This window comes from Syngnathus typhle, linkage group LG2, assembly GCF_033458585.1.
Source record: "Syngnathus typhle isolate RoL2023-S1 ecotype Sweden linkage group LG2, RoL_Styp_1.0, whole genome shotgun sequence".
In the NCBI taxonomy this organism is placed as follows: Eukaryota; Metazoa; Chordata; class Actinopteri; order Syngnathiformes; family Syngnathidae; genus Syngnathus; species Syngnathus typhle.
In genome coordinates this window covers 12,325,167-12,342,178 of record NC_083739.1, presented here as the reverse complement: position 1 = coordinate 12,342,178, position 17,012 = coordinate 12,325,167, and the positions used below count along the sequence as shown (strand labels likewise).

The following is a 17,012-nucleotide window of genomic DNA, read 5'->3' as shown; positions in this document are numbered from 1 at the left end:
TATAGATAGATAGATAGATAGATAGATAGATAGATAGATAGATAGATAGATAGATAGATAGATAGATAGATAGATAGATAGATAGATAGATAGATAGATAGATAGATAGATAGATAGATAGATAGATAGATAGATAGATAGATAGATAGATAGATGTATATATGTATATATGTATATATGTATATATGTATATATGTATATATGTATATATAAATTGCAGTTCATGTGGTCCATTCCCATGGGCCGGATTAGATTGCCTGAGGGGGCAATCCTGGCCCACGGGCCGTATTTTTGACACCGCTGCCCCTGTCCCTGTTGTACATAGTTTAAAACATGTGGTGAGCACACTGTGCAGTGTTTATTGTGAGCTTAAATATTTGACTTCAGAGCAGCCAAAGCCGCTTCTTGTAGCACAGACATAAACAACTGCAACTCTACACGGTCTGACATCACAGATCTTCATGAGAGAGCCTCCCTCCCCTAGACACACACATTTACTAATACGTACATTACATTTTGGAGGAGGCAGCCCTGCCTGCTGCAGCGTGATTCATTAATCAGATGGATTCAGGGTGTGGATATATGTGTGTGTGTTGGTAGCAGGCATAGATGAGAAAGCTCCCATTGCATTCAGGGTAATATCGATCTCTGATCTTCTCATCTTACCAACGGAAATTTATACCCACTTAGCTTGCACCCAAAGCACTGACCGCGATGCACTCCATTTTCTGACCACCCCACAGCTAAAAAGCTTATTATAAGGTTGGTTTGTCTTTCTGTGCAAACTTTTTACATGTTGTCTGTTGCAGGTATCGTCCATGAGAATGTGAAGATGGGCTCAGATGGAGAGAGTGACCAGGCTTCTGGAACATCATCCGATGAAGTCCAGAGTCCCGTAAGAGTCCGTATGAGGAACAACAACCATCGACGCATCTCTAATGAGGTACAGGAAGAGGGCAGAAAAAACATGCGCTGCCTGACCAGATGTTTTGACAAAAATGCTATCCTAAATATTGTCAAAATTCTTACCGGGCCGCGAATAGCAAAAAGCCACATATAATTGAAACTCATGCATTAGGAAAATTGGAAAAAACAAATCTGTAAATCACAAAAATAAACAGAAAAACACAAAAACTACATCATTCAATTTCTAAGATATTGGAAATAAAATCTGATAAGAGCTTATTAGATGATTGAATATACAGTAATGTAATCATTATAGATTCAGATGTTTCTTTATGTTAAAATAAGAGTTTTCGCTACGGAAAACGTGGGCAAACAAAAAAGTCTGGCTTGACTTTCAATGTCTCACCTGCTCCATCTGCTTCCATTGGTGGTTCTCCTCTTCACGCTGGATTACATCTTGGTTGAGGGATGGCGTACCAAACAGATGTGCACCCCCACTGTGTTTGTACATAAAACGGACTATTTAATGACTGACTGTACCAAAACCCACATTGCCATCAAACCCCAAGTGGAATCACAAAGTAGATAAGCTCCATCTGCCATCCTGCTGCCCTATGCCGTTACATTTATTGCGATTGTGCAACATACACGTGCAATGAAACAATGACTGTTTAAAATATCATTTTAGGGTGCGGGAGGTGTATGTAAGTTTATTTAGCGGTTACAATACAAACTAGCAAACGTATAGAGGGTTGGATGGTTAAGTATAAATGTTAGGAGTATGGAAAAATCTAAAGCGAGAAACGAGCAATCTACACTCAAGCATCATTGTTAGAAATTATAACGCATGGTAGCTTCCGTATTGCACAAGCTTTTATAGGTCAAACAAGACAAACAAAAAAGCAAATTATCCCCAAAACCTAATGCGCTAGTAAAAAAAATAAATAAAAATCTTGAAATTAGCATAAAAAATACACTTAAAGACACCTTCTCTGATTAAATTAAAAAAGTGTAATGGGATATTTCCAACCTGCCCAAACAAGGTTTCCTGGACGGAATTGTATCAAATGCATTTATTAAAATGAGGAATCAAGTTTTGGGGTTAACGGCACAACCAGCCCAACCTCTGCTTAAAGCGACACCATAATAAATACACACTTTTGATCCTGCCGTCGTCTATTGATGCCATGTTTTAGGTACACACACTCCAACAACAGAACACAAACAGGATTCATTCTTGATCGTGCTGAATCATCTCTGGCCTATGAGAGTATACCTGTCAGCTGTAGATACGATTAGGCGCTCACGTCGTGCGGTCAGACCGCACGTCTCGGCGTGTCTGTTGAAAGAAAGAAGCCGGAGAGTGATGAACGCAGCAGTATTGTGGCAAATGCCTCCGACACACATGCAACCACTGTCTTTGCCTGCTGTGAACAGTGGAAAAGACTCATTTAGACCATGTTTACCAGAGAGAGCCAAAGGAGGAGGAGGGGGTGCAGAGTGACAGGGAGAAACGCTCAGGGGCAGCAAATAATTACAAAAACAGCACTGATTTGTGAAATAATTTGGAGACAGACATATGAAGCAGCCGATGCAAGGGACAAGGAGAGATGGAGGACAAGATGGCAACGAGAGACGGGGAAAAACAATGTCTCCTCTCAGTTTTCCCCCTTCCCCCAATTTGCCTTCCTCCTCTCAGGAATCTGTCCATTCCTCTCTCCTCTCCTCTCCTCCTCCCTCCCTCGCCTCCTCGTTTAGTCCTGCCCCCCTCTCCCTCTCCGGCTGAGCATGTGGATGGCACGGCGGTCTCGCTCGCTGTGTGCGTGCAGTCATGTGGCAGCAGCGAGATCTGCAAGGGGCAACCCGCCCGCATGTGTGAGTGCATTATAGAAGGACACGTTTAAGGAGGACAATGAGGGAGCTACTAGAGCTGTTCTGCATTGTGAGTATGGCTTGCACGCATAATCACGTGCCGATCTTTAGTCACTCAATAGCAGTGAGTAAAAAGGGGCATGAGCCTAGTTCTTTGTGAGCCTGTGTCCATTTTTACTCTTTTAGTACAACAAGCGGCCTTATTTAAAGCGCCGTGTGTCTCGGAAAGGTATTTCCAGGGATGCTTATGTCACAGTCATGCGTTTGTTGTGTTCATGCGCCGTGTTTTGCCGCTTTTAAACTGTGTGAATAACCCAGGTGAAAGCCGGTCAGCGGACGGGTTTCCGGCTCGTTTGTTCCTTCTCTGTTCCGATTTACTCCGCAGAACATTTCCTGATGTTGTCGCAGCATGGGAGTGTATTTGCTAAGGGTGTGTGATGGGTTATATTCTGTTTGTAATGAGGCTAGCCTGTAAGCAAACACTACAAACCCTTTGCCCTTTCATCGTCTTGCACACGCGCATACTCTTGCTTCTCATTTTAACACCGATAAAATACCACTTATAGAGCACACGCACACACACACAAACATCGTGAGGCTGCTGGGACTATATGCCAGCCAGCCATCCCCGCTGCCATGGAAACAACATGTGATCAGCACCTTACCAATTCACACATCCTACATGTGCACCACATAGAAGTTGCACATTGTGGGAAACCAGCTTCATGCACATTTGCCTTTAAGCAAAATATTTATTTTTCAGTTAATGGATTGAAACATTCACCCAAGATATATAGTATAGGTCCGGTACTGAATTTGTAAAAAACAAAACAAATGAAACATTTGATGTATAGATGAGTCGTGTCATATAAATGCTCATTCAAAACGGTCGACCTAAATCGATGACAGATTCTCACATCAGATTTGAATGCACATGCTGCACTTAGCGGAAAGGAAAGGTGACTGTGAGAGGAATTCCACAAATAGGCCAGACAGATATGTTCCAGATGAGGTCTGGAACTTTGTGGCTCTGCCAAAAGTGCAACTGGAAAATCGGTCTCAAATTCTTTTATTGCGACGCATGCACATTCATAAATGATGATGGTACCAGTGGAATTGACTAATGAGCTGCCGTAAGTTGCCCTCCAAGGGAGGATTGCACACTAGAATGGCGTATCTATGTTTCAGATCAATTTGAGATAATAAAAATGATCAAAGGGAGCTGAAATTGTTGAAAGCCTCCAACAACCAGAATGCACTAGGCCTGGTAGCCTTCCAAGGCCGCTTTGAGGCCACTCAATGCTCAGCTGTCGCTTTCACTTCGCTGGCTTTGATGACAACATTAGCAAGCAGTAAGGCGCTCCGGCCAAATGCGTGCTTGCAAACAATGCCAACATACAATGCGTGTTGGTGCCAATAACCAACAACATCAGATCATTAGCATTTGAAGCAATATGAAGATAAGTTGGATGGTTAAAAGGGAGGAAAATTGCATTTTCTACTGTATAAATGGCATCATTTGTCTCGTACTGGGGTGGATTAAGATACAGGTAACTCAAATATTTTTCGGCGTTGATCGGCCATTTGTTTTGCTTTGATTTGCCAGCGCTGATTCGTGATTATTTTAAACAACTATGTAGCGTTAACGTATTCAATTCTATTTAGCTCAATACTAATAATTAAGTCCGATCACTGTTGAAAGGCTAAATGCTATCAGTGTTGTTGTAATGGATGTTAGAAGTACACAAATGGTGGTGCAACACAGATATACAGGGAAAATAAACACTCGCTATAGCCTTAATCCCTCACGAAAAAAGGACAAAGACACCAAAAGAAGCAACACAATCTCTATGAAATGAAGCAAAAAAATGGGGCAAAAACTATTTGACTCTTGATATGATAATATTCCATCTTTTTACGTCAGATGAGACTCAATAAGACTGAAGAGAAGCCAAATACGAAACCTAATGCCTTATATTTAAGTCTATAATGTATAACACTCATTCACTCCTTATGTATCTGTAATGAACTGATGAAAATGAGCTGTTGTTCATTTCCCTGCTTACACCCAACACTCTCCCTTTCACTCACCCACTGGAATAAAGATGATCTCATCTCTTTTCTTTCATGTTAATTGTTTGTATGGCACACTCACAAAATGCTTTCTCTGTCTTTCAGGACATAAACAAACGTCTGTCTCTCCCAGCTGATATCAGGCTACCGGAGGGCTACTTGGAGAAGTTTGCGATGAACAGCCCGCCTTTTGACAAGCCCATGAGCCGCAGGCTACGACGCGCTTCATTGGTCAGTACCGAGCGGATTGTGTGTTTGCATCTACGTACGTATGCTAAGCAGATGCATATTGCTTTGGTCTCCTGTGCATATCTGCTCAGGCACATCCATGACCAAATGTGTTTGTTTTTTTCTTTTTACTATTACGCTCTGTGAAACACTAAAATATCTAAGACACGTGATTACTCTCATTTTAAATGCCCACTGAGTTATGACTTAGTTAACAATGGCTCAGTAGGGGATGAATGAGTGTTACGTATCCAGGCCAATAGCATTATGGGTAAGAACGGATGGAAAGGTGGTGGGGAGGAGGGGTCTGCTTTACAGTTACAGAGCGGTGGAGGATGGGGAGAAATTTGAAAATATTCATGAATATGCAGTCTCTGCCTTTGTGCTGCTACTGAATTAATGCTGCTCCCTTTTGTCGGTGTTGGAGACACAGACTGTCCTTCCGTTCATTTACTTGCAAACAGAATCATCACCCTGATTTACATTTTACGTAACACATTTGAGCAGTAGCCTTGATATTCTCTGCCAAAGTAGAAAGGTTCGGTTTGGTGCTCCATCTTCCATTATGCTGTTATTGTCGAGCGAGGCCAGTGGCCTGCCGCCGGCTCCCTACTTGAAGCGCTTTAATGACGCGGCTATTTTGCAGGAGCCTAACTGAGATGAAAGGAAAGGATCTTTCAAGCGACTTTTGCAGGGAAGACGGGAGATTTACCGCGGATGAGAAGGTGGCACGCCGATGTGCCTAGGAGATGTTTCACAGCCTCAATGACGTGCGTTCTTGAACGACTTTGACTTATTTCGGGCTGCTGTTTATACGTGATGTAACGGGAGGATCAATTATTCAGCAGACGTGCCGGGCCCGGCTTGGATTAAACACCAGGGCACCTTCAAGAAAGGCGAAGAACAAGGACGATAGAAGCAAAGATGCAGGGAGGGATGAAAGCAGACTAATCAAAGAGAGTCTTAAAAACGCTAGCAAGATTTGAATGTAGCTTCATCTCACTAATCCCCGCTATATTGGTAGCATGACTTATTCGGAATGTTATTACAAGGCTGCATGTTGTTGGTTTGGAGATTTATCTCGGGTTGTTCTGAGGTAGATATTTGGTCATAGTTGCAGCAACGCTAAAGCCCAAGTTAACAGGTTAGCACAGTGCTTCTCGGTTATTTTCTGTTAAGCCCCCTTCCAAGAAAGGAGAAAACTTTTTCTACCTCCTCCAACTCTCCGCCGCAGTTATAAATATTGTAATTTGTCCATCTCTGCATAACCTGAAAGCAAACAATGAAAAATGAAAGCAATATAGACCAAACTACAGCAATTAACTATAAAACATTTTTTTAGTCTGAAAAACAAAATTTGCTTTGAATATTTTTTTTTTAAAAAAGCGCTCCACTGCCACCTACTGTAGTGGATGTGCAAATACATTTTATTCTACAATGGCCCAAAAAAAGCATGTTCACCCTAGTCACGTGAATGTGCCCAGAGAAAATTTGACAAAACGTAAAAAACACTACTAAACCTCACAAAATAAAATCCACAAAAACATAGATCATGACACTTATATTAGCATTATTGTCTTGGTAGAAGCAGATTTTATTTCTTTATACATCTCTTACATGTCACATTAAAAATGGGTTAGCGTAATTGCCAGGTCACATTTGTGATCAGTAAACGTAAGCCCAGAAATGGCATGCACACAAATGGTAATGGCCCATGGACTTTAGAGTGCGCTCGTCCTTTGTTACCAAAACCACCAGCAAGTATCAGGTGTGGCATAACGTATGTGCCCGTAATCAGATCTTCCTTCACTGTAATTCAAGCAACGGTGCTTGCTATCAGATTTCTTAGATGCATGTCACCTTTGAGAATCAATTATTCACAAGAGTCCAGTCAAGAATGTGGGCGACACTGCTCGAGTGACTTTGTCATTCATTCATTCATTTTTATTTTTTTGTTTGTTCATTTCACATCGCTGATAACATTTTATAGCTTTGTAATAAAAATGAGCCACACTTCCTAGTACCATCTTGTTATCTTGGTAAGCACTCGTCATCTAAACTCTCTTCCTCCATTAGAGTCTATCAGCTGCACACAGCCAAACCCTTTCTCCAGAATCAATTAAAGGGATGTTCTGGGAAAGGTTTCTGTTCCCAGCACACACTACATTTCATTGTTTCACTTGGTTTTATGCTAATTCTATTTTGCAAAAATGCGCAGAGCCGCCACAGGAGCAATGGAAGTGAAATGATCACGTCTGACGCATATGCAGCCCCGCACACACACAGATGTGCTCTGAAATACAGATGCATGCTCTTGAGTCCAGAGAACAAATTGAGTCAGCTCCAGTTAGGTGAGCCGCAGGTGAAATGGGCATGCGGCAGGATGTTGTTTCCAACTATGTGCTGCTGCTGCGTCTGTTGGCAATATGTGTTTGTCTTATACATCCGCATTTGGAGTTGAGTCTTAGACACGCCTTTGAGGAGATTAGGTTTCATCGGCCTACTGGGTCGCTGGAGACCCCGCCCCACCCTCGCTGGTTTGTGCCCTAATATTGCCATGGTTTTCAACACTGCGAAGGTGTGTCACTTTCATCCAAATGATAAAAACATACCTGAAACGGCCTTGACAGAGATTGACAGACAGATGAGGGGAAGTGACGCTGAGTAGGATAAACACTGGCAGGCCTGCAGGTATCACAGCATGACATAGCTGCAGCCATCTATTATTCATGACCTCAAAGCCAGAGGACATACATTCATTATACGTCTCTGTTTTCTTCATTTAGATGTGATGATTGTTTGCCTATATTGATATGTGCAATGTATTACCATTGAGCGCGCCCAGATTCTCTACTCTATGATCACATTTTAATTTACAAATAGATCATTGCTTTTTACCAGGATGGATGGATGGATGGATGGATGGATGGATGGATGGATGGATGGATGGATGGATGGATGGATGGATGGATGGATGGATGGATGGATGGATGGATGGATGGATGGATGGATGGATGCCTAAACGTAAACATTCAAATGTATCGTAACAGAAAAATTACATTTATTTATTTTCCCGAATGTCTTCTCTTTTAGTCTGAAATTGGCTTCGGGAAACTCGAGACCTACATCAAACTTGACAAATTGGGAGAGGTGAGATGAGAACAACACCCAAATTGTAGCCGTCTAATTATCCCTTCTGCCCATTCAATGTACTTTTGCATATTTTGCCAGGGAACATATGCTACCGTTTTTAAGGGACGAAGCAAGTTAACCAACAACTTAGTGGCTCTGAAAGAGATCCGACTGGAGCACGAAGAGGGTGCACCTTGCACAGCCATCAGAGAAGGTTTGTCACCTGCTTTCTCAGCTCACTTTGCTATTTGGCTTCGACTGTCACTCTCTTTGTCTCCTCCTTGCAGTGTCTCTCCTGAAAGACTTGAAGCACGCCAATATTGTCACTCTCCATGACATTATCCACACTGACAAGTGCCTGACACTCGTGTTTGAGTATCTGGTGAGTGTGTGTTTGTGGATGTGTGCTCTGCATATGCATATGCAGGGTCACGCTAATGATATGTGTTTTACAATTCTCACCGTCAACACTGCATTGTCTCAGGAAAAAGATCTGAAGCAGTACATGGACGACTGTGGGAGCATAATGAGTGTACATAACGTCAAGGTATGTCATTTGGTTGGTCAATACTGAAGCAAATTCCGCCGCTGAATGCGATTACATTCCTCTTATCTCCTTTCCAGATCTTCTTATTCCAGCTGCTGCGAGGCCTGGCCTACTGCCATCGAAGGAAGGTTCTCCACAGGGACCTTAAACCCCAGAACCTGCTCATTAATGAGAAAGGAGAACTGAAACTCGCGGACTTTGGTACGGTGCTGCTATACGAGATTGACAGTTTAACTCATTAATTACCATTGAAGGCTTTAGACGTCAAAGTTCCATTTTTAACCAGGCTGGCAGTGAATGAGTTCCTCTTACTATTCACTGGGGTTAGGATTGCCTTCTTAATTTAAACTGTAAATATACCACAAGCCATCATCACCGGACATGCTCTGTAATTGCAAACCTCAAATAGGTGTTACCGTACTCAAATATATGGAACAAAGAGTCATTTTTCATTGAGTAACAACTATCATTTTAAAGCTAATAGTTTTAATCATATCTGTTTTCCCATTTGCTTTTTCCTAATGGTATCTGGAATATACCGTAGTGAAACTAAACCTAGCTCTGGAGTAGTGTCAAGAAACAGTTCACTCAGTTTTGCCTTCTGGTGGTGATCATTTGTTATGACATGTTAATCAAAGTCAATCCATTTTCTGTACCACTACTTGGAAGGAAAGAATAAAGCAAGAGGAAATATCACATCATTCACAAGACTGATGCATAGAGACAACATAGACTGTTTACCTAACATGGATATTAATCAGTTGACAGTTTGTTAGACTATAAAAGAAATGAAAATTGTCTTGTGCAGAAACAACTAAGTCAACATTTCCATTATTCCGTTCTACTTTCTCCTCTTTAATTAAGGTTTGGCCCGGGCCAAGTCTGTCCCTACAAAGACCTACTCAAATGAGGTAGTGACATTGTGGTACCGACCTCCAGATGTGCTTCTAGGCTCCACTGAGTACTCTACGCCCATAGACATGTGGTGAGCAAACAGACACAGACTGTTCTTCATATATAACTCTAATATTGATGGCAGTCAAAGGAAACTAACTAAACACTAATCTGAGGGGATTATTTCAAGTGGTTGTGTCACTCTATCCTGCTTTTTTACTTTACTGCTGAAAGCAAGAGTGGCGAAGTTGATGACATTTTGGTATCTCGATAAATTGGCACTATCATCATTTCTAAAATGTTGCTGACTCACAAATCCACATCCTGCCAATAACAGTAAATGCGAGCTCTGACACGCAGGCATGACTTTCCTTCACTTTGTGTAACGTTACATTTATTTGTATCAGTCACTCTGTTTTTGTGTGTTGCCATGCAGGGGTGTGGGCTGCATCTTTTACGAAATGATCACAGGCAGGCCTCTCTTCCCCGGATCCACCGTGGAGGATGAACTTCACCTCATATTCCGCATCCTCGGTGAGTCTACACAACAGGAATTTCTTCATTTTGTTTTCGGCATACCAACCTGTTGGAAGGAATTGTGTGGCCTGGTTTTCTTTTTCTGGCCAAATACATTTCATGCTTCTGTTGATCTGTTAATAAACTACACCGTCATCTTGCCCAGGCACCCCCACAGAAGAGACCTGGCCTGGCATCAGCACCAGTGAAGAGTTTAAGACGTATAATTTTCCGAAATACAACGCGGAGCCGCTTGTTAACCACGCTCCCAGGTATGTGTGCGTACTCACAAGTAGAGGAGTCACAAAATCTGGCGCGTTCGCACATGATCTCCCAAAATGAAGAAATCACGACAGTGTATGTTGTGCCAATAGTTTCTGAATGACTCAAAGGCGGGAGGGTTTTAAATTGATGATGTCATCCAAACTCACCGTGCCTTCTGGGGAACCCACTTTTATGCAATATTTTGTTTTCCCCAGTTACGTCATTATTTCTCAATCAGTAATGTCACAATTCACGCCCGCAATAGAGACGCACCACAAAAAAAGACTTTGACCTCAGTGACCTTTCCTCTCTCTTCTTTGCCGCCATTCAGGATAGACAACGACGGTCATGACTTGCTCTCAGTGCTTCTGCAGGTAATCGACATACAAACCTTGGTGTAGAAAATGACACCTACAAGTGATTACATTGAAACCTCTCATCTGTTTCTGTGTGATTCAAGTTTGAGGCCAAAAAGCGCGTGTCGGCCGAGGATGCTCTCAGACACGCCTATTTCCGAACATTCGGCGAGCAGGTTCAAACCCTGGCTGACAGTGAGTCAACGGCCGCTAACGAGTCCTGCTCTAACTTGCACGCGTCGCAGCATCTCAGCTCCCGCCTTCTTTCTTTTCAGCTGCATCCATCTTCTCCATAAAAGGCATTCAGCTCCAGAAAGACCCAGGGAAGAGATCTTCAGTCTACCCGGAGTCAAGTAAGTCGCGAAACGAGAAGGGAAAGACAAACAGTGAGGATATACCTTAGTAGGAACAAGACAAGGACAGGCCTCCTTTCTCCTTTTCTCCCTCTTCCTCTTTGCTTTGTGTTGTCTTTCATGCTGCTGTGTGGTCAAACCTGACAATCACAGTGGGACATTGTCAGATTGTCAGTCTTACAGCACACCCCGTTTATTTTTCTTAATCTATGATATGAACAGCGGCTCTTGTAAAACAGACTGAGATGTTCCCCTTGAGGTTAAAGAAGAAAATAATACAAGTTATTGATTGTCTCTGAAACAAAAAGAAGCCGACAAGCTCTCTTAGTAGCTTTTCATAAGCCTGCTGTATTTATAAATGGCCGCGTTCCAAGAATAATGGTCCCTTTTAATGTTAGTTGTGTTGGGCTGTTGTTTGGAGATTTATTACAAACTCGTGTATTTGTGAATGAATAGCACTTGCAGTGGAGGCTGATAAAGCTCAACGGTAACCTCGAAAATGCACACAAACAAACCAACAAATTCACAATCTTGTGTGTTTGTCTCTTTCGTTCATGTCCTTAAAAAAAAAAACTGCCCCCCCCCTTCCCTTTCTTTGTCTCTGCACCCATTCACTCTTCTATCGCAATGTTCATCTTTTCCTAAATATTCTCTGTCTCCCTTGTGCTCCCCAACTCCGCATACTTCTTTATGCCCGACTCCTCACCCTAAAAAGCGATGGCCCATAAGCTAGGCTCCGCGCCCTCGCAGTACTTCCAGAGAGAAGCAGCCAATGCCAGGCCTCAGAGTCACAATCTCTCCTCCACTTCCACTGGCTGAGGGGCCGCTACCATTCTGGTAAATACGGTCTCTTTCACACTGTCTCTATCGTGTGTTCTTCTCTTTTCTTTCGCCCATTTGACTGTCACTTTGCCCTTCTTCCCCCCACCCGCGCTCTTTGCTGCCATGTCATATTGTGTACGCGCGTCTTAATTTGATAAAATAATGAATCTCTCTCATCCTTCCTCGCAGGCGAGTCACGTGTACTGCTTCACCATTGTCTTTTCTTTTCCCTTGGGCTCGAGCTTTTCCTCACATTTCACATCCTGCACCCACATTTCAGTTTTCACTGAGCCCATCATCCTCTTTTTCTTAAAGGGAAAACCTGCTCCTGGTTGAAAGGAACAAACAATAATTTATTGGTAAAAGAAAGGAGTCTGATGGGGAGTCATTTGATTCTTTTTATTTGTAGTCCTCTTTAGGTTTCTCCGGTCAGAGATGTAGTCTTTTTGTTGAGCTTCTAGGTAAGGGCCTGAAGTGGTGTGACATTTGAATTAGTAGCATGGATAAAGAGTGGTTTTTTTTTGTTTGTTTGTTTTTTTGCAGTGTTTGATTTGATACTGGTGAGTATTTTTATTTACACAGGGATTTCTGTATTATGGCCAAAGAGGACTAGAAACATCTTACATGATTGGTTCAGATCATTTTGTGATATCATAAAGTTGTTAGCAATTGCTTTGCTCTTGATATTTGTTTTCTATGTGAATTGTTAAAAACATTTTTGTCATTTTTATTCCCCAACATGAAAGACTATACAGTATTTTTCCAAGCTTTCACTGGAGAAAAAACAGCACAAATCCTTCCGACTGTGCTAGATTTCTGTTTGCATTGCATTAATATTGATAGATTGGGAGCCACACACACACACACACACACCTCTCATTTCAATGTCTCACTTGTAACTGCACAAACAAGTTTCCACGTAGCAACGGCTAATTTTATCTGGAGTGTAAGCTGTGGGGAAAAAAGAAAAAAAATGACTTCAGTTCTGGAATCAGTATGCCAATTTTAGTTCAATTAATCATCATAAAAATAGAACTCAAAATATTTTTTTCCCAGTTTGTTATCCAGTGTTATCAGCAATCAACCTTCAACACTATTTCAGATGACCCAATAAAAGAAAAGGAAAGCCAGGTTGAAGCTGTCTCCTGAACAAATTTGTCTGTGGGCTTCATATCCCCCCATCATAGCCAATCCCGAAAATGAATCCCTGCAAACAAAAGGCTTCAGATTCTGAAGCCAGAAATGCTGCGGGAATAAAATGTGCTTGATCACATACTGATATAATGCTTACATGTGCAGTGCCAGTATTTCAGTGTTTGCCCAACATGTCTGTCTGTGTGTCTCTCAGCTCAGGGGAAGGGCAGACGGCAGAGTGTGTTGTTCTAATGGTGTCGGATGGTCCCAGAAGTGAGGAGGTTCACGACCGGAGGAGCAGGTCATTCAGACACATACATTGGGCAACCACACCTCGTGCACTGAAGGAGCGACACTTTCACTCGAAGAAGAAAAAGATTCACATAGCAACAAGAACAGATCCGGGACTGAATAACGCGACAGACATCCAGATGCTCTCCCCTGAAGACAGAAAAATGACTTTTCAAAAAAATGTGTGCGATCACAAAAGAGGAAAGTTGGAGTGGTGTTCATGATTCTCCTTGCTGCTATTACCACCGCTCTCCAGATGAGGGCAGTGTTGATGCGGGCCGGAACAGAACTTGAACTGTGGAAAAGGCGCAGGAGTGACAGTGGCTCGAATCAAAATTGAACTTCCTTAACTCTTTAGTCTCTTCCCACTCTTCTGGACTGTTGCTGTACATAAATGGACTGAGCTGTCCTCTCTTCTCATGAAATGCCTCAGCCTGTGCACCTCACCTTGGCCCTTTATTCTAAGATCTGAAACACACACACACACTAGCTTCATTCTCTAGCTCCATGCCTCTTGCTTTTACGCGCACACAAACACTAGCGCTTTTGTTTCACTCGAAAGTCGGACGTGTGCATCAATCGAGTTTACAGAGATGAATTTTAGCACCTTACTGTCCGCTAAAGGTCAGGGACACTGTCAGTACTGTACTTTACCTCATCTGTCAGAGTCGGGTTATAAGTACGCCTCAAATCGTAGAGTGATGATGGCTCTAAATGATAAACCAAAAAAAAAAAATGGAATCATTGAAAATATTAATTCACTACAATCTTGGACACTGTAAAGCTCCAGTCGACAATTATAAGGAGAATGACTTGAAGAAAGTGTACAAGTCCTCACCTGCTTATCCTTAGATGCCCCCTTTGCCTTGACTCACAACTTATTGTGTTGTGTTTGATATGACAGTGGTTGTTGTTGAACTGTTCTTTGCACCTAATTTTACCTCTCTGGATCACCAGTAGATGATTCAACCGCCCCATTCCTCTCCAAGACCAGCTCCATGTGCAGTGTCTATTTTTACACTTGATTTTATTCCTATTTGTACATAAGATCTTACTTTGTACTTCTCAGAAGCAATGGTATTTCCGACAAATGGTATTTCTCAGTCTTTGCTGTGCTCTCCCGCTGTAATAGTTGGCGACTGGCTGGGAACGTGTTGCACATTCCTCGAGCTCAGGACTTAATTGCTTGTGTCGTTTTGTGGGTGCTACAAGGTGGCGGCTGAACTTCTGTGAATCCCCGTTAGAGCAGAATATGTTGCCCAGAACCCCCCCCCGCAAGGCTTTATTATGAAGTATCTTTCCGCAATGACGCGCCAGTTCTTTGTGTTCCCCGTTTCTGTTATATAGACTCTATGGACTACCTAGTGTATATTCGAAACCATCTCGACGCATGCTCGTGTACGCCACACGCCCGTGTTTTCAGTCGGTGTGTGAAATTGCCGGAAAAGAAATGTCACCGTACGAGTCCAGTGTCTGCATGAAATGTGAGATCACATTGATCCCAACCAAATTAGGATTCAACAACAATGTGATCCGGCGCTTCGGGGACCAAATGACAACTTGAGTGTGTCCGGTGCAGTCTTGTAGTTCGCGGGACTTGAAGCACTCTTGACACAATGTTGTTTTGTTTATCTTGCTGCCGAAAGCCTCCAAGCACACAACCGTTTTCACACACTGACTTAAGTGTCAACATGTACTGTATCGCTGAGATGGCTTACGGCTATTATATTGGGGCGTCGCGGTCACTTCTGGCGCTGACCTCGGATCAATTCGGACGGAGATGCGATCCCAGGTCTGCACCTGTCAGGGCTAGTCGTCGAGCTAGCGTGTGTGGCAGTATGTAGCATGTACATAGTTGATAGCTCACTTTGTATATAGAAGAGAAGTGTCTAGGTTTGATACAGCTACTCACAGTCTGCCCCTTTTTGTGTTTCTTGAATAAAAGTCATAGCAATATTTCTGTAATCAATAAAAAAGCCAAGGTAGGGTGTAATAGCGTGACAATGATGATTTAGTGGGTGACTGTGAATGATAAAACTGTGAGAGTTGACAAAGAAAGCGACAAGGAGGTTTATGTTTTTGCTGTTTAACATAGAAAGGTGTTTAAAAAAAGAAAGAAAAAAAAGGATGGCATTTGGAAAAGGGTCGCTAAATACACCAAGATTATTTTGGGGTGTTTTTCCAGTGAAAGCCATAATGGTGGTAATAAAGTGATGAAGGTTGTGCAGAGTGGTTGGTTCCTCAAGGAGAAAAAAAGATGTGTACACCAAGTTAAAAAATAAAATTTATGTTATTAACATGTGTTGATGGGTATCTTTTGACGCAGAAAATATTTGCCGCACAAATATTGTGAATTAAATCTGTGGCTGTAGTTTGAGTAAACATTTGACAATGAGCACTGCACACAGAATACATAAATCAAAAAAGCAAATCTCTTACCGTCACTGAATTAAAATAAATGCACAGCTCCAATTACAGGAAAGAGAAGAAATTGCAAGTAACAAGATGTGCAACAAAGTCAATTTTAATTTACCAGCATGTAAGCTTCATTTGACAGTTTTTAGTTCCATCCATCCATCTTCCACTTACCCGGGGTCGGGTTGCGGGGGCAGCACCTTTTAGGAGGGACTCCCAGACTTCTCTCTCCCCAGCCACTTCGTCCAGCTCAAGGCGTTCCCAGTCTCTCCAGCGCGTCCTAAATCGTCCACGGGGCCTCCTGGCGGTGGGACATGCCCGGAACACCTCAGGGAGGCGTCCAGGAGGCATCCTGGTGAGATGCCCGAGCCACCTCATCTGGCTCCTCTCAACGTGGAGGTCTTCTCCGAGTCTCACCACATTTTAATTAAACTCACCGGCATCTAATGAATTAGTAAATACACTTTTAAATAAATAAACAAATTGAATTAGGTGAATTATCAAACAAGATGTCATGCTAAGTTGCACAACAAATATTCATTATGGAACACATTGTATGGAAGAAATCAATCTATTAAATTCAATTAAATATCTGTACAAATTCAGTCCATTGCGGCAAACCAAATGAAACTAAGAAACCCTTGTCAAATATTGAAATATAGATCTCATTCTCTTAATACTATAGTTGGATGTGAATGTCATCTACCAAGTTCATTTTCTTATTGGGCATTGCTTTGGTGCCATCTTGTGGCATGTTAAGGTGTTACAGTAAGAGCACAAAGCAGGTGATTCTTTTTTAGGGGGGGGGCAGTGAATAGTAAATTTGTGAATCATGAACTGGGAATGATGGTTAGTGTGAGACCATTTACATATAGCCATGCCAAGTTGAAATGTAGCCAGGTCGACGTGTCGTCGTCCAGATCAAGGTCCTTTTCTGATGTGTGAAGATTGCTTGAAAAGTGAGTCACAAGTTAGAATGAGATGAACTGATTTGCCCTAACAATACAAAAACCTCAGACATCTTGAGTAAAATGTCATTTGAAACAGGACATTTGCCCAGGACACACATTTATTGAGATTTTACTTAAATCTGGACCAGATTAAGTCCGTTTGGATTTTGAAAGAGGTGACAATTGACCATTTGATCTCATTTACTCGAGCCATCTTGTGAAAATTCCACTGCGGCAGAGTCTGAAAAGGGCCATGTAC

At 42.3% G+C, this 17,012-nt stretch overlaps 1 protein-coding gene across 6 annotated transcripts in view; it reads left to right on the top strand.

The window, feature by feature from the left end:
• Positions 1–15,685, top strand: part of LOC133170179 (cyclin-dependent kinase 17-like) — a 29,033-nt gene extending 13,348 nt beyond the window's left edge. For 3 of the 6 annotated variants that reach the window (XM_061302922.1, XM_061302913.1, XM_061302905.1), the window contains 15 exons: positions 810–943; positions 4,957–5,082; positions 8,173–8,229; positions 8,311–8,425; positions 8,499–8,593; positions 8,696–8,758; positions 8,836–8,959; positions 9,623–9,743; positions 10,089–10,186; positions 10,335–10,440; positions 10,764–10,806; positions 10,893–10,983; positions 11,064–11,141; positions 11,857–11,978; positions 13,312–15,685. In XM_061302922.1, coding sequence (XP_061158906.1) covers positions 810–943; positions 4,957–5,082; positions 8,173–8,229; positions 8,311–8,425; positions 8,499–8,593; positions 8,696–8,758; positions 8,836–8,959; positions 9,623–9,743; positions 10,089–10,186; positions 10,335–10,440; positions 10,764–10,806; positions 10,893–10,983; positions 11,064–11,141; positions 11,857–11,960 — 1,355 coding nt within the window. In that variant the 3' untranslated portion in view covers positions 11,961–11,978; positions 13,312–15,685. Of the gene's footprint in view, positions 1–809; positions 944–2,692; positions 2,849–4,956; positions 5,083–8,172; positions 8,230–8,310; positions 8,426–8,498; positions 8,594–8,695; positions 8,759–8,835; positions 8,960–9,622; positions 9,744–10,088; positions 10,187–10,334; positions 10,441–10,763; positions 10,807–10,892; positions 10,984–11,063; positions 11,142–11,856; positions 11,979–13,311 lie in introns of those variants that run through there. The other 3 variants (XM_061302937.1, XM_061302929.1, XM_061302941.1) reach the window with 2 other exon arrangements.
• The last annotated feature ends 1,327 nt before the right edge of the window (positions 15,686–17,012 follow it).